This window comes from Chrysochloris asiatica, unplaced genomic scaffold, assembly GCF_000296735.1.
Source record: "Chrysochloris asiatica unplaced genomic scaffold, ChrAsi1.0 scaffold00576, whole genome shotgun sequence".
Classification (NCBI taxonomy): domain Eukaryota; kingdom Metazoa; phylum Chordata; class Mammalia; order Afrosoricida; family Chrysochloridae; genus Chrysochloris; species Chrysochloris asiatica.
Window position 1 is genome coordinate 165,220 of NW_006409094.1, and position 22,910 is coordinate 188,129.

General features: G+C 43.9%; 1 protein-coding gene across 1 annotated transcript in view; it reads left to right on the forward strand.

Annotated features, from left to right (window-relative positions):
* GOLM1 (golgi membrane protein 1) overlaps positions 1–22,910 on the forward strand; it is a 70,907-nt gene that overhangs the window by 39,930 nt on the left and 8,067 nt on the right. Inside the window, exons 3-5 of the mRNA XM_006877728.1 lie at positions 9,212–9,266; positions 14,424–14,526; positions 20,989–21,112. Coding sequence (XP_006877790.1) covers positions 9,212–9,266; positions 14,424–14,526; positions 20,989–21,112 — 282 coding nt within the window. The remainder of the gene's footprint in view (positions 1–9,211; positions 9,267–14,423; positions 14,527–20,988; positions 21,113–22,910) is intronic.

Sequence of the window (22,910 nt, forward strand, 5' to 3'; positions counted from 1 at the left end):
TCTTGGATCAACTATCAACACTCATGGAATCAGCAGTCTAGAAATCAAACGATGTATTGCATTAGGCAAATCTGCTGCACAAGACCTTTTTAAAGAGTTGAAGAGCAAAGATGTCAACTTGAGGACTAAGGTGCGCCTGACCCAAGCCATGATATTTTCAGTAACCTCATATGCATGCAAAAGCTGGACAGTCAATAAGGAAAACTGTAGAAGAATTGATGCTTTTGAGCTATGGTGTTGGAGGAGAATATTGAAAGTGCTATGGACTGCCAAAAGAACCAATCAATCCGTTTTGGAAGAAATGCAGCCAGAGTGCTCCCTGGAGGCCAAGATGGGCAAAGTTCATCTGTCATACTTCGGATATATTGTCAGAGGGACCAGTCACTGGAGAAGAATATCATGTTTGGTAAGATGGAGGGTCAGAGAAAATGAGGAAAAGACCCCCAATGAGATGGATTGGCCAACTGGCATCATTGATGGACTCAAGCATGGCAACAGTAGTGAAGTTGGCCCAGGATTGGGCAGTGTTTCCTTATGCTGTCCATAAGGTTGCTATAGGTCGGTACTGACTCGATGGCACCTAATAACAACAACAATATCTTAATTGAGTTATGGGAGGTGTTGTCATGTATGTTAATCGCACATTGTTTTCTGTTGTTGATTCTCAATCCAAAGAACATCTTTTGGCTCCCTCTGCACCCTGAAGTTAGTTTGGTCATTACAAATTCCTTTAATTTCTGTTTATTAGGAAATTTCCTAGTTTCATCATTGTACTTGAGGAACAGCTTTGTTTGCTATATGAATCTTAGTAGGCAGTTGGTTTTTTTTCCAGGGTTTTGTATATATCCTCTCCTTGCCTTCTTGCCTGCATGGTTTCTGCTGAGAAATCAGAGCTTAGTCCTACTAATTATCCTTTATAGGTAACTTTTTGTTTTTCCCAAGCTGCTCTTAGTATTCTTTCCTTGTCTTTGTTTTTGGACAGTTTGACTGTGACACATCTTGGTGATTTTCTTCTGGGTTCTCTCCTATTTGGGATATGAACATTCAGCCTCTTTGTATGCTTATCTACTATCTTTCATGACTTTAGGGAAGTTTTCTTCTAACAACTGTTTGACAGTTTTCTCTGTGCTTGTTTCTTCCTGCCCTGAAATCTAGTCACCTATAAATTGTTCCTCTTCATGGTGTCCCCCATAACTCGTAGGCTTTCTTTGGATATTTTCAGGCTTTTTTTTTCTGATTGTCCTTCTAGCATACTAGAACGGAGAAATTTATCTTCAGTCTCCCTAATTTGGGCTGCCATTTCTTCCTATCTACTCCTTTGCCCTTTCAGTATATTGTCCATTTCTGAGATCTTGGTATTAATCTTATATTAGAAAATTTCAGATTTTGTATTGTTTCAAAATTTGCATTTTGTCTGTTTTTTGTAGTGTTTTCCTGAATTATTCTCAAGTTTTTTTGTGTTCTCCTTGCTTTCCTCAATCTTTCTATCAATCCTTTGAGGGTACCTAATTATGAGTCTTTTAAATCCTTTTTCAATTAGTTCTATTGCCATTTTCCCCCAGAAACATCTCTGGCTCTGCATCTTGGTCATTTGTTTGAGCCATTCTCTCTTGGTTCTTCATGTAAGCTAAAATTGTCTGTTGTCTCTGAGGTATTGTGACGTTGTTGCATTTGTAAAAATAAACAGTGCATTTATTGGACCCGGAGGGGAGAGATCCTGGGGGACTCCTGCAATTCAAGGAGCTCATGTGGTGATTGTGGAAGGGATGGGAGAGCAGATTTCCTGGGCCTAAATGGAGTTCCTATCCAGTTCCATGGTATGTATGTTTAGGGCACTCAATCTGGAAATAGTTCATGAAGGCCCCTGAAGGAGCTGACTTCAGTGTCTGTTAGGACCACAGAGCAACTGGGGCTCTGGTGACTGTGGATTTTTTGGGTTTCGAGCTGAGCCCACCTGAATCTAGGCCCCAAAATGGCACACAAAAGCAGTACAGCCAGCCCCTACCTAATGCTCACATGATGCTCAGCTAAAAGCCTCCGAACTCCTGGAGAGCAGGGACAGATTTGGTGGGAGCTCACCACCCTTATGGTCACCAGGGAAGTGTGTGGGGAAAAGAAGAAATCACACCTTTTCCGTCACCTGCATGGATGCCAGGCCACCCTTTGCTGCCAAAGCTGCTCACAAGGTGGTAGAACTGCATCTGGCCAGTCTCCTTCCCTTACCATGCCTGCTCAACCTCTCCTCCCAGCAAGCCCTCCATCCACCTCTCTAACCTTTCTTCTGAAGTTCAGGGTACTCGAATTTTCATCTGTGTCTGTTTTTATTTTGTCTCTCGAATCTTTGTTGTAGAGGGTCTGTGTAGTGCATCTGCTTAGTCCTCCATCTTGCCGGAACACAATCATGTGTTCTGGAATACTCATTCTTCACAGTGTTATCCGTAGCTTGTCATGCTCTGCACAGTCTAAAGCATTAGCATAGTGAGTAAAGCCTCTGAAAGTCTCCCCTTTCAGCCAAGAGCCATCTGACACCAGCAATGATTTTCCTAAGTTTCACATTCCCTTCTGAATCTGGTCTGAATTTCTGGCAGTTCTCTTGTCAACGCACTGTTGCAACTGTCTTTGAATTATTTTCAGTAAAGTCTTAGTTGCATGCCATATTAATGACACTGTTCTATGGTTTCCTGTAAAGATTAAAACCTCGGAAACTATGGAGCAGGTCTTCTCTGTCACGTGGGATCATTATGAGTCAGGATTGACACCCAAAAACAACATGATAACTCTGTTTAATTTTCTGAAAAACTACCAAGCTGTTCTTCACAGCTGCTGCAACATTTTAAATGCTTACCAGCAAGTTAAAAGGGTTGCAGTTTTGTCACATTCTCACTAACACCCATTTGTATTTTTGAATTGTTACCTCTGTGGAGTCAGTTCCAACTCATAGTGACTGTGTATAAGATCTCTGAGAAGCAACTAGTGGGTTAGATCTGTCATTTGGTTAGTATTCCAATGCTTATCCTACAGCTGTCGAGTTGGTTCTGACTCATAGCGACCTTGTATAGAGTTTGTGAGGAGTGGCTGGTGAGTTTGAACAACTGACCTTGCAGTTCAAGCTGACTTAGTAGTCCAGTGCATTAACCCACAGTGTCACAACCGGTATTGCATTGTGGTTTTGATTTACATTTCCCTAATGTGTGGTGCTGTGGGCTAATCCGCTGAACTGCAAAATCAGTTTGATCAGTAAGGTCGGTGGTTCAAGCTCACCAGCCACTCCTAGGAAACCCTATTCAGGGTCACTATGGGTCAGAACCAACTTGATGGTACTCAACAACAACAATGTGCAATGAGTTTGGCTACTTACCTCAAGGTCAGCAGTTTGAAACTACCAGCTGTTCCACGGGAGAAAGATGAGGCTTTCTGCTTCCATGAAAATTTACAGTCTCAGAAACTGTATACATTGTCGCCATGAGTCGGAACCTACTCCACAGAACATAGCTACCCACCACCACCAGTGTCTAATGGGATCCTGGTGTGGTGCTGTAGTATCAGCAGTGCATTGCGAACCACAAGGTCAGCAGTTCAAACCCACCAGCTTCTCCTTAGAAACCCTATATAGGGTCTCTGTGAGTTGGATCCTGCTTGACAGCACTTAACAATAACAATGTTTAATGATGTTGAACATTTTTTCTTGTGCTTACTGAACATTAGTATATGGGGGGAAAGGCTGCTGAGAACAGAATGTATAACTTGTTTAAAAATAATTTTGTTAGTGCAGATTTGTTAAAAAAGAATATATTGAGCTCCCGAAGAAGCTAGGAAAAAATTTCATAGTTTTCTTGTACAGGATTCAAGATTTTCTATAAGTATAAATCTGTATATAAAAGATCTTAAAAAGTATTTTGCGTTCCTTCTTTCACTTTTCTTTGATGGGGATTATGTTTTTTCCATGCAGAATTAAGCAGTTAGAGAAGATAACTAAAATCTGTTTTCTTTGGAAGAATAAGGTCACTTGAGAGCTAGACATAGCCTCAGACATTTCAGATTGCAACAATCCCTCAAACCTCATGTTAGTTGGAGACCCTGATAATGGATTTATGTGGAAGGTTGGAGGAAGAGCTAATCAGGTGTCTTTAAGGTCTGTGGAAATGGTTTCCCTAGGCGAGATCTGCTGTCTAGAATTCTGTATAATTATGTGATGCTATAGTGTTTCTCCTTTGGTTTGGGCATGAATGTTCAGAAGGAAGCGGTGGAGATTTCGTCAGCTTGCTTTTACTGCTAAATGTGATGTTTGATGTGCTCATATCTGTTTTTACTAGGTAATTTAGAAGTGGTGGTTGTTGTCAAGTCGGTTCCAACCCATAGGGTTTCCAAGGAGCAACTGGTGGGTTTGAACCACTGACCTTGCAGTTCAAACTGACCTTATGATCCAGTGCATTATCTTGCATTATTTAACTCATTGATTGGTTGGTTCGTGATATGTGCTGGAGTCGGTTCCGAATCATAGTGACCCTGCATAGGGTTTCTGAGGCTGTAAATCTTTACGGAAACAGAAAGCCAGCCTCATTTTTCTCCTGTAGAACTGCCAACCGGGAGGTTAGCAGCCTAACTCGTAACCACTACACTACCAGAGCTCCTTATTTAGATCTTTCTATTTTTGAAGAAGGGAGAGAGGTGAGTCAATGAGGGCTGATCATGGACCATCCTTGGCTCTGTTGCCTGAAATGTCTCTCCTCTGGGTTTCATCCCTGACTCTTCCTATTCCCACCATCTTGGTATGTGAGTTTGTGGGAATCTTGAGTGAAGTTGGGAAGGGCAAGGTGTTCCTTTTCCCTAACATAAGTTCATTGTTCCACCTTTCCCCCCTGGAGTACTGGTGTGGCGCTGTGGGTTAATACGCACGACTGCAAGGTCATTTGAACCACAGTGTCAGCAGTTCAAGCTTACCAGCCACTCCTCGGAAATGCTATACAGGGTTGCTATGCGTTGGAACCGGCTCGATGGCACTTAACAACAACAATGAAATAAGAAGGTTTTATGGCTATGTTGCTATTGTTAAGTGCCATCGAGTCAGTTCCGACACATAGCAACCCCTATAGGGTTTCCAAGGAGCGGCTGGTGAGCTTGAACTTACGGTTCAAGCAACTATGCTTTTCTCATATTACTTGCCTTAGTTCTCTAGTGGTACTAAAACAGAAATACCACAAGTGGATGACTTTAACAAGCAGACATTTATGCTCTCACGGTTTAGGAGTCTAGAAGTCTGAACTCAGGATGCTGGACCTAGAGAAGATTATCTCTGTGTCCGCTCTAGGTGACAGTCCTTGTCTCCTTCAGTGTCGGTGGGCCTGGTGTCCTTTGGAGATCTCCATGTGTCTTGGCCTCAATCTTTTCCTGAGTCAGGAGGTTACAGCACAGGGTTGATTGATTGGTTATGTGCCGTGGAGTCGGTTCTGACTCATAGTGACCCTATATAGGGTTTCCGAGGGAGCAGAAAGCCTCATCTTTCTCCCATAGAGCGGCTGGTAGTTTCAAACTGCTGCCCTTGAGATTAGCATCCAGACTCATCACCACTATGCCCAAATGACTCTGCTCCTGGCTCTTATGTTGCATCCTTTCTCTCTCCTTTAGTCTCCTGTAAAGTACGAGGTGTGACTTGGGTGAGGTTGGTGACGTGAATAAGGGTGGGGCTTGAGTCACACCTTCTTGTAGGACTGCAACTCAGGTACAACCCACCCTCAACCTTCTTCATTAATATATGTTGTTGTTGGCTAAGTGCTGACCCATAACCACCTTGTATAGGGTTTTTGAGGACCAGCTGGTGAGCTTGAATCCCTGACCTTGCAGCTCAGACCAACCTTGCTGTCCAGCGCATTAACCCACAGCGCCACACCAGGACTCCCATTTGTACATGGAGGTTAGGATTTACAACACAAATCACAGAATGCAGGACACCCACACAATACTGAAAATTGTGGCCTAGCTAAGATGACATGTTTTGGGGTGACACAATCCAATCGCTGACAATATTTGTTATCTTTTCCAGTTGGCTTTCTGGGCCTTCTTTCCTATGTTGCTGCATTTGTGAGCTTTGTAAAGCTGGTTCCCCATTGTGTGTGTGATTCTTCCTTTCACTTCTGGTTCTCTGCCCTCCCCTGCTCCCAGAATACTGGCAGGCACTCTACTCCAGGTCATCTCTCCCCGAGAGGTTAAGTTCACAGGTATAACCACCAGACTCCTTTCTTCTGGTGCCTGTAAAGGTTCTTTGTCCCCAGACCGCCTTCATTAAACAACAGTGGTTCATTTTGACCAGATTTCATTTCTTAAGAATACATCCTTATATTCATAAAACACTTCACTCCAGGAAACTGCTGCTAGTGATAAATCTTATCTCTGTTCCACCCAAGGTAAGACAAAGGGCTAGACACAGAAGTCATGGACGTCCAGAGCTATGTACTGAAAGGGAGGTGGCGTGCTTTCATTGTTCCTACTAGCCAGTCAGACAGACAATGGGCTAGTACACTTACCTGCTGTGTGGATGCACCTGTGTGTTGGGGGATTTGATTAGGTATTCCCATCTTTCCCAGGTTTTGGAAATACATGAAACTAGTGGCCTGCTTGGGGTCTGGTGTCTCATCTGATTAGTGATTAGAGCATTGAGGCTGGCACATTTGGCTTTGCCTCTTTATGGTCATGGGATTTGGTGCCACTCTAGTGATCTGTGCCTCAGCTTCCTATTCCTTAACATGAGATGCTACACTGCCCATTTCATGATGCTCCATTGTTTAGGACAGTACCTGGAATGACGTATTTAGTACACTGAGCCCTTGTTTTACTTAGCTCTCTGTGGTATCGTTACCTTGACACCTCTTTGTTGTTGATGCTCCTACCTTGGTTGAATGATCTCTATGGTACCTTCTTTTTTTTTTTTTTAAGTTTTTATTGTGAATTATGTGATAGTTTACATGGGAGAATACCAGCTTTACATTCATCCTATCGTATTTCGTTTCACTGCAATGATTATAATCCCCTCCATGCATCATTAAACAACCAAAGGGCACACCCCGCAAGCCAGTACCCTGGCCATCAGCACACAGCCCCTCTTCCTCCCTGAGTTGAGTCCAGAGTCCCCAGCTGTTCCACCTCTCCACGTCATCATCTCTGCCTTCATTTCTGGTGTCACTGCTTCTCTGGATAGGATCCCACACTCCACTCTTGATCACTTGATGGTCCCAGGGACCTCTGCTCCTGGACTGCAAAATCAGCCACTCCCCTCCTTTTGTTACAAAACATCTACCTTTATATTTCTGACTTTCACAGTGAGTCCTGATAGCAGTTATTCACTGTTGTACCCCAAAAGTCTTATCCCCATCTCCTTTCATCAGCCCTGTGTCAACAGATTGGAAACCACTCAGTGGAGATTCTACCTTCTCCCGACCCCTCTGGAACTAGGCTCCCTCTTGAAAGCTTGTAAGCCTTCTTGCCTTTGTAGCCCTCCTCCCCCTCCCCCATTTTGGGTAGCCAATGTCCAAGTTGCCCATCCCTGTCAACCCTGTGTGTACTGAGGGGGTGGAAATGATCCTTACTGTAAAGATTTGTTCCCTCTTTTGAGCTACTACATCCATAAGTATAGGTCAAGTTCATCAAATTGTAGCGGATTACACTTTTTTTCCTCTTCTTTCTTCTTCTGGTTGAGTTCTGATCCTCTAGCCATTGAAGCCACATCAAGTGGGTATTATCTGCAAGTATGGGTGTTCCTGTGCATCTCCCCTCACTTCATATCAGCTGGACACTTCACTCTCCACTCTAGTCCTCTGTGGCCATGTCACTGTCTTTGGGCTCAGGAGTCTCCATGTCTCGCCATACTGCTGGACAACTAGGTCTCAACCTGGGTCCACAGGAGTCTATTGAACATGGTCTTTTGAACTTGGACTTAGCTATTGAATGTGAACTTAGCTCACAACTTCATTGCTATTTTTCTCTCACTTCCCCATATCAGAGACCAACGTGGTCAGCTGCAAGACCACATGCCTGCTCGTGTATTCCCCTTGTGTCTTAGTCTTGGAAGGGGGTTTGCTCTGAGGGGACCCGACCACTTTGCCTTGATGGCTCCCAGGCGAACTCTGTGGTACCGCCTTAAGGCTGCTGGGAAGTTTATGAAAACAGACATTTAACCTCTCACAGTTCTGGAGACTGAGAATCTGAGATCAGGGGGTGAGTCTTATTGATTCTTTCAGAGAGCTCTGAATGAATCTGTTCCCTGCTTCCCCTAGTTTCTGGTGAAGACCCACTGTCTTGGTGCTCTAATCTCTGCCTCCATCTTCACATTCTGTCTTCCCTCTCAGTCTCTTTTATAATCACACAACTCAGAGTGGATGGGAGTCCTGGTGTAGTGCTGTAGGATAAGCCCTGGACTGCTACCTGCAAAGTCGGCAGTTTAAACCTACCACCTGCTCCTCAGAAACCCTATACAGGGTCTCTATGAGTCAGAACCAACTCAATGACAAACAACAGGGACGGCTCCTATTGGATTCAGACCCACAGTACTCCTGTATGACCTCTTATTAGCTAAAAACATTTTCAAAGACCCTATTTCCAAACAAGGTCATATTCAGAGTACCAGGGGTAAGGACTTGGACATAATCTTTTTTGGGGACATACTTCACTCCACAATGCCATCATCCTTCAAGCTTCCAGGTTTTGTGGAGGGAAGAGGCAAAGCCAGCAGATAAAATAAGTTGAAAATTGAGGGATTTCGTTGGTGGTGTGATCATGGAATCAGTCCACTTCTCATTTTGCCCGCTAGCCGGCCTACAGCTCAGAGTTTGACTTTGGGTAGAGGATGTAACTATTCCTGGGCTCTCCCAGAGACCTTGTGGTCCTGGCATTCCCATGGAGGTTGCTGATTGAGCCTTTTTGGGTACTCTTTGAGTCTGGGGAGGGGCAGGAAGCCTAGTTGGCTCCGGCTTTGGAGGAGGCATTGTGCTGGACTGCACGAGAACCAGTCCTCTTTCTCTAACTGGACACTTGCTAGCCCAGTCAGAGAGCTGAGTGCAGCCTTCCGGGACTGCGGATCTGACTTGGACGGGAATGGGGGTGTGGTGTGTTGCTCCTTCCAGAAAGAAATAATCGTTTTCCCTTTTTCCTTCCAATATGTCTATCTTCTTGTTTCTTTTGTCGAGTTGTGGTGCTTCATTCTGTGTTTATGTCCCTGCAGGCAGTCTTAGTGAATAACATCACCACTGGAGAGCGACTCATCAGGGCCCTGCAAGGTAAGTATCATCCTCCCTCCAGGATACCAGACTACTCTTGGCCAGGAAATGTCCTCTTGCCCTTTCCTGGGGATTTTGGTGTCTGTCTGATGTGATCTGACAGTGTTATGAGTGATGGAGTAACCTTTCATTGCTTCTCTGTGCCTAAATGTGTTTTGTTAAAGGCAGTTTTCTTCTAGAAGTCATATTGAGTAAATATACATTGCTAATTGTTATGTGAGTCCTGGTGGGGCGCTGTAGGATCAGCACTGGACCACAAGATCAGTGGTTCAAACCCACCAGCTGCTCCTCGGAAACTCTATACAGGGTCACTATGAGTCAGAATTAACTCTACGGCACTAAAATAACAAGCAAGCTGTTGCAGGAAGGAACCCTGGTGTAATAATGGGTTAAGCATTGAGCTGCTAACCTGCAAGGTTGGAAGTTCAAACCCACCAGTAGCTCTTTAGTAGAAAGATGTGGCTGTCGGCTCCCATAAAGGTTTACAGTCTTGGAAACACTGGGAGATTCTGCTGTGTTCTGTAGGAGCTGGAATCGACTCAATGACAGTTTTGGTTGTTTTGTGTTTGTTTTTTAGCTGCTACATACGGAAGAATTCAGGCTCTTACCATTAATAGATTAAGAAATATGTATGTGTGTGTACGTGCTTTTGTGTGTATTGTGTGTGTGTGTGTAGAGATACATATATTACTGTAGATTGTATAACTTAGTATGTTTTTCCTGTTGAATTGGCCCATGACTCATGGCGACCCCATGTACAATGAAATGAAATACTGCCCAGTCCTCTGCTGTCCTGTGATCCATTGTCAGTTGGTTTTCATCGGCTGGTTTTGGGGAGTAGATTGCTAGGCTCTTCTTCTAGACATTCCTAATCTGGAAGCTCCACTGAAATCTTTTTAGCTTCAAAGCAACATGCGAGCCTCCACAGACAATTGAGTCAATTGGCAGGAATTAGATTCCAGTCTCCCATCTGGAAGGTGAGGATTCTACTAGGGAACCACTGTCTCTCTCTCTCTCTCTCTCTCTCTCTCTCTCTCTCTCTCTCTCTCTCTCTCTGTGTCAGAACTGACTCAACAGCAACATATATATGTTGATAGATTGGCCCATATATGTGTATGTACACACAGACATACATATATATACAGAGAGAGACAGAGTGAAACAGACAGATATATGAGGGGTCTTAAAAAAGTTTCTGGAAAAGTGGAATTAAAGCATTTAGTGTAAATTTAAATGAGATACTTGACTCAGTTATTGGGAAATTTAGATCTGCTTGGGGCATCTTGGATATATTGATTTACTTTTATACCTCAGTTTTATGAAATCTAAATTCAGGTCAAGAATTCTCACTGAAAACTAGTGTGTAAGTTGAAATGTGTGATACCTGTAAGATCCACACTGGATTGGTATGCTGAGCAAACGCTCCTGGAAATGGGACTGTATGAAGATGAACTTGGGAGCAGGATTGGAGATAGGCCTGTTAACCACCTGCGATACGCCAATGGCACAACTGTCCTTGCTGAAAGGGAAGGGGGCTTGGAGCACTTCCTGATGAAGATCAAAGACTGCAGCCTTAAGAATGGACCACATCTCAACACAAAGAAAACAAAAGTCCTCATAACTGCACCAATGAGCAACATCATGATAATTGGAGAAAATATCCAGGCTGTCAAGCATGTCATTTCATTTGGATCTACAATCCAATCCCATGGAAGCAGCAGTCAGGAATTCAGATGCTGTGTCCCATTGGACACATCTGCTGCAAGAGACCTCTTTAAAAAGCAAAAGATGTCACTGAGGTGCGCCTCACCCAAAGCCCTGTTTTTTCAATTGCTTCATATACATGTGAAAGCTGGTAAATAAATTAGGAAGATCAAAGAAGAATTGATGGACTACACATGACTTTAAAGTGGCCAAGAACAAAGATGTCAGTTTAGGACTAAGGTGCGTCTGAAAATACCATGGTATTTTCAATAGCCTCACCTGCAAGTGAAAGTTGGACAATGAATATGGAAGGCCATAGAAGAATCAATGCATTTGAGTTATGGTATTGGAGGAGAATATTGACAGTACCGTGGACTGCCAGAAGAATGAACAAAATCTGTGTTGGGAGAAATACAACCAGAATGCTCCTTAGAAGCCAGGATGGCCAGACTTCATCTTTTATACTTTGGACATATTATCAGGAGGGACAAGTCCCTGAAGAAGGACATCATGCTTGTTAAAACAGAGAGTAAGTGAAAAAGAGGAAGACCCCCAATGAGATGGATTGGCACAGTGGTAGCTGCAGTGGGCTCAAATGTAGCAGTGATTGTGAGGTTGGTGCAGGGCCAGGCAGTGTTTCGTTCTGTTGTGCATAAGGTCGCTATGAGTCGGTACTGACTCAGTGGCTTCTAGTCACAACAGGAGAATAGAGTCCTGGTGTGGTTCTGTAGGATAAATACTGGACTGCAAACCTCAAGGTTGGTGATTGAAACCCACCAGACACTCCTTGGAAATTCTTTAAAGGTCAGTTTGGATCAGAACTGACTTGACAACACTTAACAACAACAACCAGAAGAATAAATTAATTTGTTTGCAAGAGGTGCCGCCAGAATGTTCATTAGATATAAAGATGGTGAGACTTTGTCTTATGTACTTTGGTCATGTGATCAGAAGGGACCAGTCCCTGGACAAGAACATCATGCTTGGTATAATTGAGTGTCAGCTGGAAACAGGATGATGCTCAGTGAGATGGATTGGCACAGTGGCTGCAACAGTGAACTTATCAATGATTCTGAGAATGGTCCAGGACCAGGCAGTGTTTCGTTCTGTTGTACTTAGGGCCTCTGTGTCTCCACATGTACACAGTGACATGTAGCAACAACAACAAAGTATGCATATTTAAAGTGTCCACTTGGCAGTTTTGGACAGATTTTGTGATGGATTCATACATCCCCCCCCCCATTAACATAGTGTACACACCCATCATTGCGAGACATTTCCTGTGCGTCTTCTCTCCCTGTAGAAATCTGCATTTTAATATGTTGTTGTAGTTAAGTGTTGTTGATTCAGTTCCAACTCATAGCGTCCCTCTATAGGGTTTCTGAGGAGCAGTTTGGTGGGTTTGAACTTCTGACCTCATGGTTTGCAGTATAAATGCAATCAAGTAGTGTGTTCCCTTTCTGTCTGGCTTCTTTCACTCAGCATGCTTATTTTGTGACTTTTCCGTATTGCTGTGGGTGTAATAGTTCATGTGTTCCTTTGGATAACTGCTGGCAAGGAAATGAGGAGGAGAAGGAGGGGAACATGAGCACACAGCTCTTTCCCAGCAGCCACTGCACCCCCTCAGGGAAGCTGTGTCTCCCGAGCAGCAGCCCAGTGAACCTGCGCCTTTTTCCTTTTGATAGCTAGGTTCATTGACGTATAATTCACATCAAGTAAAGCTTACCCTTTGTAGTGTACATTTCTGTCTGTTTTAACAAATGTGTTCAATCTCACATGCCACCATCACAATTAAGACTGGACACTCCTTCATGCTATAAAACTCCCCCTCCGCACCCCTCCACCCAGCTTCCGGCCACCTGTTGAGCTGTCTTTAGTCATGTTATTGTCTTTCCCAGGATGCTATATAAATGGAGAGAGACCCTATATGACTCTTTGAGGCCGGCTTCTTTTAGCAAAATATATACTTTTACATTTTTATTGTGGTGACATATATGTAGCAAAAAGTTTGCCATGGTAACCATTTTCTTTGGGGTGCAATTCAGTCACATTCATGACATTCACCACACTGTGCAGTCCTCACCAGTGTCCAGTGCCAAAAGTTCCTCATCACCCTCAATGAATCTCAGCACCCCTTCAGCACTGACTCCCACTCTTTTAGCCCCCAGCCCCTGGCGACCTGTCTCTATAAACTTGCCTGAGCTAGGTGTTTCCTTTGAATGGGCTCAGACAGTCTTGGTCCTCTTGTATGTGGTTTCTTTCATGATGTTTCTAAAGTTAATCCATGTGGTGGCATGTATCAGAATTTAAGTTCTTTCTTTGGGATACACCCTGTTTTGTGCGTGCATTCATCCTTGGGTTGTTCTCATCTTTTGGCTCTTAGGCAAAATGCTTTTGAGGTTGATCCATGTTGTATATCCACGTTGTTCATTAGTAGTTCATGGAATCTCTCATTTGATTTCATGTTATTTCTTCCCGGGAGTCTGGCAGGTCCCTGTTTTGAGAAGAAACCCTGGGGCTGTGGCGTCTGTGCAGGGGGCTGTGTTTGGGGTTGTGGCCAGTGCATTTCCTTCCGCCCACAGCTTGACTTTACACAGCAGCTGCTGCCCTTCCCTACATAGTTGTTAGGAAGGAGCCAAGTCATCAGGTCGGCATGGACGGGGCAGGTGAATTTCCTCAAAGAGCATGCTGCCTTCCAGTTAAGAGAGCTGGCGAGTGAGTGAACACAGGACCTCAGAGTACAGCTAGACTGTAAACAAATGGCAGGAGAATAATGCTGGCGTGTGGCCTGACCGCTGAGGGCAGTGTGTCCAGCAGGTTGTGGTGGCTGCTTAGCTGACCAGTGTTTGGGTCAGAGCTGCACACACAGGATAAATCTGCTGGGGGCAGGGACATCATGAGGGGTGCCCTTGTGGGCCTGCTTGGGCTTACTTTGTCTAAGAATAAGGCTAATAGAGCCCCCTACTGCATTTAAGGACTTGGTCCAAACGGGTATTTACGGAAGAAAAAGTGACCCTTGAAAAAAGAATCAAGATGCAGGTTCATACAGGATCATGAGAGTTTTGAAGCAGTTCCGTGGCTAGAACCTGGCAATTCCTAGGGAGCTGGGCTCTTGTCCTCTTCTCTCTCCCACCCACACTCTCTTTTGAGTCCCAGAGCTTGGATTGATGTGTCTACTGCGCTTCACTACTGACCCCAAAGTTGATGGTTTGAATCCATCCAGGGGCATCACGGAGAAAGGCCCTGTGGTCTGCGTCTGAAAAGTTGGCAGCCAAGAAAACCTTCTTAAGCAGTTGTGCTCTGTAACACGGGAGGTTGCCATGGGTTGGAATTGGTTTGACAGCAGAGGGTGGGTTGGTTGTGGCTGACTTGGCCTGCCATCGCCCTGTTTGGGTGAATAGCATGAGGACCGTGTCAGAGACCCGTGCAATTTCTTGACTTCCTTTTCCCCAGACCAGCTAAAGACCCTGCAGAAGAATTATGGCACGCTGCAGCAGGACGTTCTCCAGTTTCAGAAGAATCAGACCAACCTGGAGAGGAAGTTCTCCTATGACCTGTAAGTGCAGCTTAATTGTGTGTGAGCCCTGCCGGAGATCAGCGAGTTAGAAGCTAAGGGCTCAGGGCAGAGTCACCCTTCCGGTTAGAGAGCATGAACCCAGAGTCGGCTGTGTGCAGGGCCCATGTAAGGTGAATGGATTTTATTTTTTAAATGTCAACAGGGTTTCAGGAAGCCATGTATGTGTTAGCTAGGGGGTCATGATACAGGATAAAGAATAAAGGAGAACACACATACCCACACGCCAGCTCTCCTTAACAGGAAGTGTCTTAACACATCTCTTAAAACCGGGCAGATTATCTCTATAAAGTGCAGGTGGACTGGATAAGTCAGTAATCTGAAACCTTTAAAAATGTGTTCCCAAAGTGCTCAGAGGTTAGTGCAATCATACCCACAGATAAGGACGTTTTGGCAAAGTATCAGCAGAGTTTATTGCTGGGTGTTGGCTCTGTGGGCATTTTATTTTCTGTGATGTATCAGGTTTTTTTCCAATTGTTTTTTAGTTAGAACCAAGTAATATTGTAATCAAAGCAGAAGTGACCTAAACCCTTTAACAAGATAGTTAAAAAAACAATTTTAAATGTGTGTAGTCTGCATACTCTGTAGTTTTCCTTCTTTTTTTTTTGTTCTCATAAAACAATGTAACTAGAGGTGGGATGTCTGGGTTGCCCAGCCTTCATTCAGCTTCTTTTTCCTTTGATTTAACCTTATGGCAATCCATGTCTAAGTACACAGGGGTTTGTTAACATAATCACAGATGTCATAAAATAGTTGACATTATTGGCCTTATGCATAAAAAAATTGAGTCGTTTTTATTACTGGCCTTATATATAAAAAACTGAGTGGTGGTGGTAGTTATGTACCGTGGAGTTGGTTCTGACTCATTACGACTCTGTACAGGGTTTCCGAGGCTGTAAATCTTTACGGGAGCAGAACGCCTCATCTTTCTCCCACGTAACAGCTGGTAGTGTGGAGCTGCTGACCTCGTGGTTCGCAGCCCAATTCGTAACCACTACGGTATCAGAGCTCCTTAAAAAATTGAGTTGTTTTTATTATTGGCCTTATATATAAAATACTGGAATGTGTTCCAAAAATATCTTATCATTAAAAATGGCTATTTGAAATTCCATCATGTATAGGAACCACATTTTCATTAACCATGTTCTATTTATTGAATATGTAGGTTGCTTCTAAATTTGGGTTCATATAACTTGCTTAGACCCAGTGGCATCATTATATAACTTCAAAAATTATTATCTTGAAGTATTTCCTTGTGGAAAAGATTCAACTGTACAAGGGTACTACACACAAAAAACTACTGCTATAAAGTCATAGAAACCTTTATCAAACAAAAATATTAGAATGTGAAGGTATTGTTTCTAACCCTTCCTTGAAGAATTCGGAGCACTTTGATTTCCACCTCCTCAAAAGAGCACTTTTGTTATCCTCAAGGCACTCACGGATGAGTTTCTGTCTAATGCTCTGTGAGATTGGGGAATAAAAAGAAGTCTGAAGGGCAGGATTATGGTTATAGGGTGGATAGAGTACAGTTTCCAACAAAGAATTCTTGCTAATCTTGAAGAATGAGCAGGTACAGTGTCAAAAATTCCTCCACATGACTTTTCTGCCCTCTTTTATCATCAGTGTAGTTTTCAGTTTTCTTAGAACTGCTTGTAAATAAGCTCCTCTGGTTGCCCTGTGTCCTTCAAGAAAATCTATCAAGATGACTCGTTTGGAATCTCCCAAACCAGTTGCCCTAACTGTCTGAGCTGACCTCTCTGCCTTGAATTTAACTGGCCCAACAGACCCCTGAGAACCTATTGCTATGATTGGACCTTGCACTGTAGGATAAGCACTGGACCACAAGGTCAGATTGAACTGCAAGGTCAGTGGTTCAAACTCACCAGCCGCTCCTCAGAAACCCTATGCAGGGTCGGTATGAGTCAGAACCAACTCCACAGCACTTAACAACAACCACAAAAAAAGAAGAAGACGACAAGTGTATGACTAAGTGAACTTGTCAGCAACCTTTCATTGATCACCTTAAACACATTTTATTTGAAATAAACTTGTGCATGTATGAACTGGAACCCCAGTAGCAGTATTTTTCACTTACTCTCCCATACGTTTAGGGTGTAAATTGCCAAATTGCTTTTTGAAAGGATTTTGCCCTCTGCAAATTACTCTTACAATCAGTATAAGAGAGCAACAATTTCCCATACCATCTGTTCCCATAGTGCATCCTGTGTTTGTCTAAAAGAGCATCTTCTTTTGTCTTTCTGGTCCCTTTAGAACCAAATACAACTAAGACATGAAGCCCCCAGTACATAAATGCTCAAAGGACATAAGCAATCAACACAAAGGGATAGAATTAGTAAGCATGCAGAAACTCATTCAGCTAAGCCAGTGGTTCTCAGTGGGGGACAGTTTTGTCCTCCAGTGGATATTTGACAATGTCTGAAGATATTTTTGGTTATCAGCACTTGGCAAGGAGAGAGTTGTTACTGACGCCTAGTGTGTAGAGTCGGGAGATGTAGTTAAACTCTCTGTAATGTACAGTACAGCCCCACAACGAAGAGTTATCGATTGTGATAGGCTAACAATAAAAAATGTATATATATTCAGACAGAAATGAAGCACCACACTTTTGCAGTTCATCCTAAAAGACACTTTAACACCAATATTTCCCCTCCATTGACCAAACCACATAAAAATCTGAATGGCCTCACTTAAGTGTTACTGACCTAGTTTGGAATCAGCCCAGTGCCGTGGAAGTGTCACCTGGGTGAGGTATGCATACATGCCATACTCCTTTCCCTCCAAGGAGGTTGATAGTGAGATTGAAAGCTCTCTCTGGTTGACTGCGTTTGTCTCTCTCGCTGCACCCAAAGACCCTGCATCCATTACTTTCTTTGGCTTATAGAACCTTTAAGAATCTGAGAAAGAATGTATTGTCTTTGTGATCTAGTGTGGCAATAACAGAAATACAACTGGACATTGACAGAAATTTATTTTCTCACAGTTTAGGGTGCCACCTCCAGACACAGGCTTTCTCTCTTCTGCCAGCTTTGTGGGAAGGTGCTTTTCATCTGTTTTCACCTGGGTCTGGGAGGTTTCCAGTGCAGAGACCTGGGTCAACAGGACACGCTCCACTACCGACTCTTCCTTCTTGGTGGTAGTGGGTCCCCCTGAGCTCTGCTTGCTTGTTGAATCTTTTGTATCTCAGAAGAGATTGACTCAAAACACAACCTAATCCTGTAGATTGCATTCTGCTTCATTAACACATCTCTAATCTTGCCTCATTAATAACATAGAGGTAAGACTTATAACACAGGATAATTATATTAGATCTCAAAACTGAGAATTATTACATAATACAGAGAATATGATCCAGCCAAGTTGACACATTTTTGGAGAACAAAATTCAGTCCATACCATTCTACCCTTTGGCTCTCCCAAAGTTCATGTCCTTATTACATGTAAACATATTTATCCCATCATAATCATCCCCAAACTTTTAAATCAACTTAAAGTTCAAAGTCTCCTGGGGCAAAATTCTTCATCTGTGACATGTGAAATATAAAATACAAGTTGTTTCCAAAGTACCATGGTAGAGCAGGCACCAGGTAAACATTGCATACTAATGATAGAAACAACAGGTACCAAGCAAGTCCAGAATCTGGCAGAGCAACTTCTCTAGGCCCTGCCCTCCAGAGGACTCTGGGTGAAGACCCCTTAGCCCTGGGCTTCAGCTCTGACTGCCAGGCACACTGGTACAGCAACTCTGCCCCCTTGGCTTTTGACACCCTCATTCTGCTAGTCCAGCGCAGTGGCAGCCCTACCTCCTAAGCTCTTGAGGCCCTGTTCTTCTGCCCATTGGGCATACAGCTCCATCCCTCAGCTTTGGGCAGCAGATCTGGCTCCACCCCCTGGCACATTTGAATGGCAGCCCCACACTGTGGAACTGAGCTGCTAAACATTGGACTCTTTGACACCTAAGGAAGCTGTGGTCCCAGCTGTACAAACCCCAGAAGACATGGCTTCATACTTTGAGACCTTAGAGGCTGTGGACCTACTTTTTGAGTTGAGGCAGCTCTGTGTCTCATTCTCCTTGTCTCTTCAGCTTCTGCTTCCTGGTTCCTTGATTTCTCAAAGAGGCCAGCCCAGCCTTTCACCTGCTCAGACCAGTGTTCACAGCTTTTTAGCTCCACCAATAAGTGCCCAGAGGCACCCTCTCCACCAGTAGGCCTCGATCTGAAAGTTGTCATGTCCAGGGTTGGCCCCTGTGCAGTCTCATGCTAGTCTCCTGGTCCTACTGCCATTTCTTGGTTGCTGCTTCCCATCACTGTGTCCGTGTTACAGCTCTCCTCACTCCCCTCTTAGCCCTCACCAGAATTATCTTTCCACTTACCATCTTGCTGAGGTAATCTCGGCTTTTAAGTTGAGGGGGCTAGACTTCAGAGCGACAGCTCTCGAAGAAGGCTTTACCTCTCTGTGGCTCCTGGGTCTAGGAGGTTCCCAGCACAGGGACGCCAGGTCCAAAGGATGCCCTCTGCTCCTGGTTCTTCTTTCTTGGTGGTATTTGTTGTTGTTAAGTGCCGTGGAGTCAGTCCCAACTGAGGATCCCTCTGATCTTTGCTTACTTGTTTAATCTCTTTTATATCTTAAAATTGATGGGCTCAAGCTACAGATAACTCCTGTAGCTTGCACCCTGCCTCATCGCCATGACAGCCTCTAGCCGTGCCTCAGGCATTGGGAAGGTGAGCACACAGGATAATGGCAGGTCACAGCATGGCACTGAGAAGCATGGCTTAGCCAAGTTGACACATACTTTTGGGGGATGCAGTATGGATACCATGTTAGCAGATTAATATGAGGGTTAATGCACTAGACTGCAAAGTCAATTTGAGCTACAATGTCAGTGGTTCAAGCACACCAGCCACTCCTTGGAAACCCTATACAGGGCCACTGTGGGTCAGAACTGACTCGACAGCACTTAACACCAACAGCAACGTATTCATAAAATTGTGCCTTTAGTAGGTAGGTGCTCATAGGCCTCCTTAAGCATCCCTTCAGACTCCTGGTTAAAATAACTTTTATTCTCATCTTTTCATAGAAAGCAATGTAGTGCATGTTGTGCTCCCTCCTTAACATCAGAGTCAGAAGATACCTGGGACACATGTCCCTATTTGCTACTCCTTCATCTGTGACAGACATTACTAAACAATGACTGTGTTCCATCCAGACACAGCCTTCCTGTCTTTATCCTACAGCACTTGGCATAGGAGATGAATTGCTCACTATGTCATCTCTTTGCCAAGGGGGAATAGAACTTACAGAAGCTGTTCTTTGCGGGGTGGTTGGGTCCTCTGCCCAGATAGATTCTTGTATTTAGCACATTCCACTAATGATGTGGAGCCCTGGTGTGTGGCACTGTGGGCTTAACAACAACAATGACTAAAGTTATTCTGGCCAGCAATTATACCATTAGAATAATCACTGGTGGTCAAGCCCTGTATGTCCCTATAACTTAGCTCCGTTTATTGACTGAATGGAGTCCCTGAGTGGTGCCGAGTTAACGTGCTTGGTTGGCAGTTTGATTCCCCTCAGAAGCACCACAGAAGAAAGGGCTGGCAGCCTACTTCTGAAAAAGGAGCCATTAAACTACTATGGAGCAGAGTTTTAGTCTGACACACATGGGATCACCCTGAGTTGGAATCCACTCTGTGGCATGGCTCTGTGTTGTGAGAATAGAATTAGATGACAGTTTCAATAGGCTCTTGGTCTGTATGCTGCCATCGGCCAGGAACTCGGTAGGTCTTTCTTTCAAAAGCACCTGAGATCCTTCGTGTGTGGTGTATGCTGTGGCCCAGGAAATGCTTTGAACTGAAAGGTGTATCTGAGTGTTAGAGATTGTCATTTCACCCTTGGTTCTCGTGTGCCTGGGACCTGGGAGCAGAAGGCTGGAACCTGGGAGCAGAAGGCCTGGTTCCACTTTCTGCTTAATCAACTGGGTGCACATCTGACAGTAGCTTCCTTATTTGTTGCATAAGGAGATGGGGAGAAGACCAGAAATTCTTACAGTTACCTCACAGCTCTGAAGCTTGCTGAGATACCCTTTAAATAAATTTCAGGCTGAAAGCTGAAGCTGTCCCCCAGAGTACCTTAGCTGATTCACAGCCCAGGCTGAATTAGAATGTAATTTAAAAATTGCTTCCCCTAAGCATTACAGTTCATTTGTTTGAGAACAACATGACGCTTTTTTAGTAAGTGGCTGTTAACTCTGATTTTCTTTAAAACGCCTCTGGCCCTCCTTCGTGTCCTCTTCAGACAGAAGTACCTGACGCAGGGCCCCACGGTTGTGCCTCTCACCGACCTGCGTGTCTCGGGCCGTGGGGATGACTGCATGCATAGATGCTCTGTAAAGACGTGTCCTTTGTTTTTGTTTGTATGTCACTGAAGGAGCCAGTGCATCAGTCAGATGAAAGAGGTGAAGGAGCAGTGTGAAGAGCAGATAGAGGAAGTCACCAAAAAGGGAAATGAAGCTTTGGCTTCCATAGACCTGGATGAAAAAAGAGATCTGCAGGTAATTCTCGAGCTTTTCTGCCAAGGCTTCCCAGTGCCACACTCCATGTGGGCCATATGTTCTTTCTTCTTATCTGCTGTCTGATACACTCTACTCTCTCCTCTCCTTAACCTCTTCTCTCCTTGTGGCTTTGGGTCCCTGGGATGTCCTGACTCTGACCCAGTGTGCTAGCTCCAGACCAGAGTGTCCACGCATAGGGCTTTCTGGGAATTGTTTCATTTAAGCCTCATAGCCAGCCTGCAAGAGAGACACTGTTCTTGTTTTGGGAACACTGAAGCCTCTTGTTTTGGTGGTTCAGACCCACCAGCCGCTCCTTGGAAACCCTATACAGGGTCACAAGTCGGTTCCAACTCGTAGTGACCCTATATAGGTTTTCCAAGGAGCAGCTGGTGGGTTTGAACCACCTATCTTGTGGTTAGCAGTGCCACAACAGGACTCCAATCTTTATGGGAGCAGAAAGCCTCATCTTTCTCCTGTGGAGTGACTGGTAGACTTGAACTACTGACCTCGTGGTTAACAGGCCAGAGTGTAATCTACTAACACTACCAGGGCTTCCAGCATGCTGGCATCTTAAAATGACAAAAGTCTTACAGTCTATCAGTATGAAATGTCTTTCCGTTCATCTAGATCTTCTCTAATTTCTTTCAACAATATCTTATCCCTCTTTTGTTCCATTTAGTCTTAAATTGTTTAATGCTCCTATTTTTTAAACAGGAGATGTTATTGTAATTTCATTTTTGGATTTATTTGATAGTGTAAGAAGTATAATTTACCTTTGCAAATTGATCTTACATCTATTGGTGGTGTGGAACTGTAGAATAAATACCAGACTGTTAGCCACAAGGTTGGTGGTTCAAACCCAGCAGTTGTTTCTTGGAAACCCTATACAGGGTTGCTGAGTCGGTTAATCCTTTTTTGTGTGGATTCCTTGGCATCTGTAAATAGAGGGAGCTTTACTTCTTCCTGTCTAATCCGGATGCTTTTGATTTCTGCCGAATTCCCTGCTGCCAGCTCCAGTACAGTGTTGAATAGAAGTGGTAAGGGCAGGCATCCTGTCTCTTTGGGGACAGCATTCAGTCATTTACTCTAAGTCTGATGTTACAGATGCCCTTTATCAGGTTGGGGAAGTTTCCTTCTAATTTGTTGAGGATCTTTGAAAACACACACACACACAGAAGAGGTATTGGATATTGTCAATTTTTTTTATCTTTGGAGGTGAATGAACATGTGGTTTTGGTCCTTTATTTGCTATCCAGGGCATATTGCATTCATTGAGTTTTAGATGTTGAACTAGCCTTCCATTCTTGAAGAAATCCTGTTGTGTTGTGGTGTGTAATCCTTATATGTGTTATTGTTATTAAGTGCCATTGAGTCAGTTCCAACATATATTTAAGGGAGCAGAAAGCCTGATCTTTCTCCTGCAGAGCAGCTCAGCAGGCTCGAACCGTGGACCTTGTGGTTTGCAGTCCAGTGCTGATCCTGTAGAGCCCCTGTGCTCCCAATCCTCATATATTTTGCTGAGGATTTTAGTGTCTACAGTTTGATTTTCTTTTGATATTTTTGTCTTGTTTTGGTATTCTGTGATGTGGGGCTCTTAGAATAAGTTGGGAAATGTTCCTTCCTCTTATTTTTTTTTTTTTTTAATGTTTTTATTGTGAGCTGAGTGATAGTTTACATGGGAGAACATTGGCTTTGCACCATCGTTTCATTACAGTGATTACAATCTCCTCTGTGCATCATCATTCAACAGTATTTGCTTACATTCCCTCTGTTGTTGTTTTTTTCCCAGTGGGGGGGT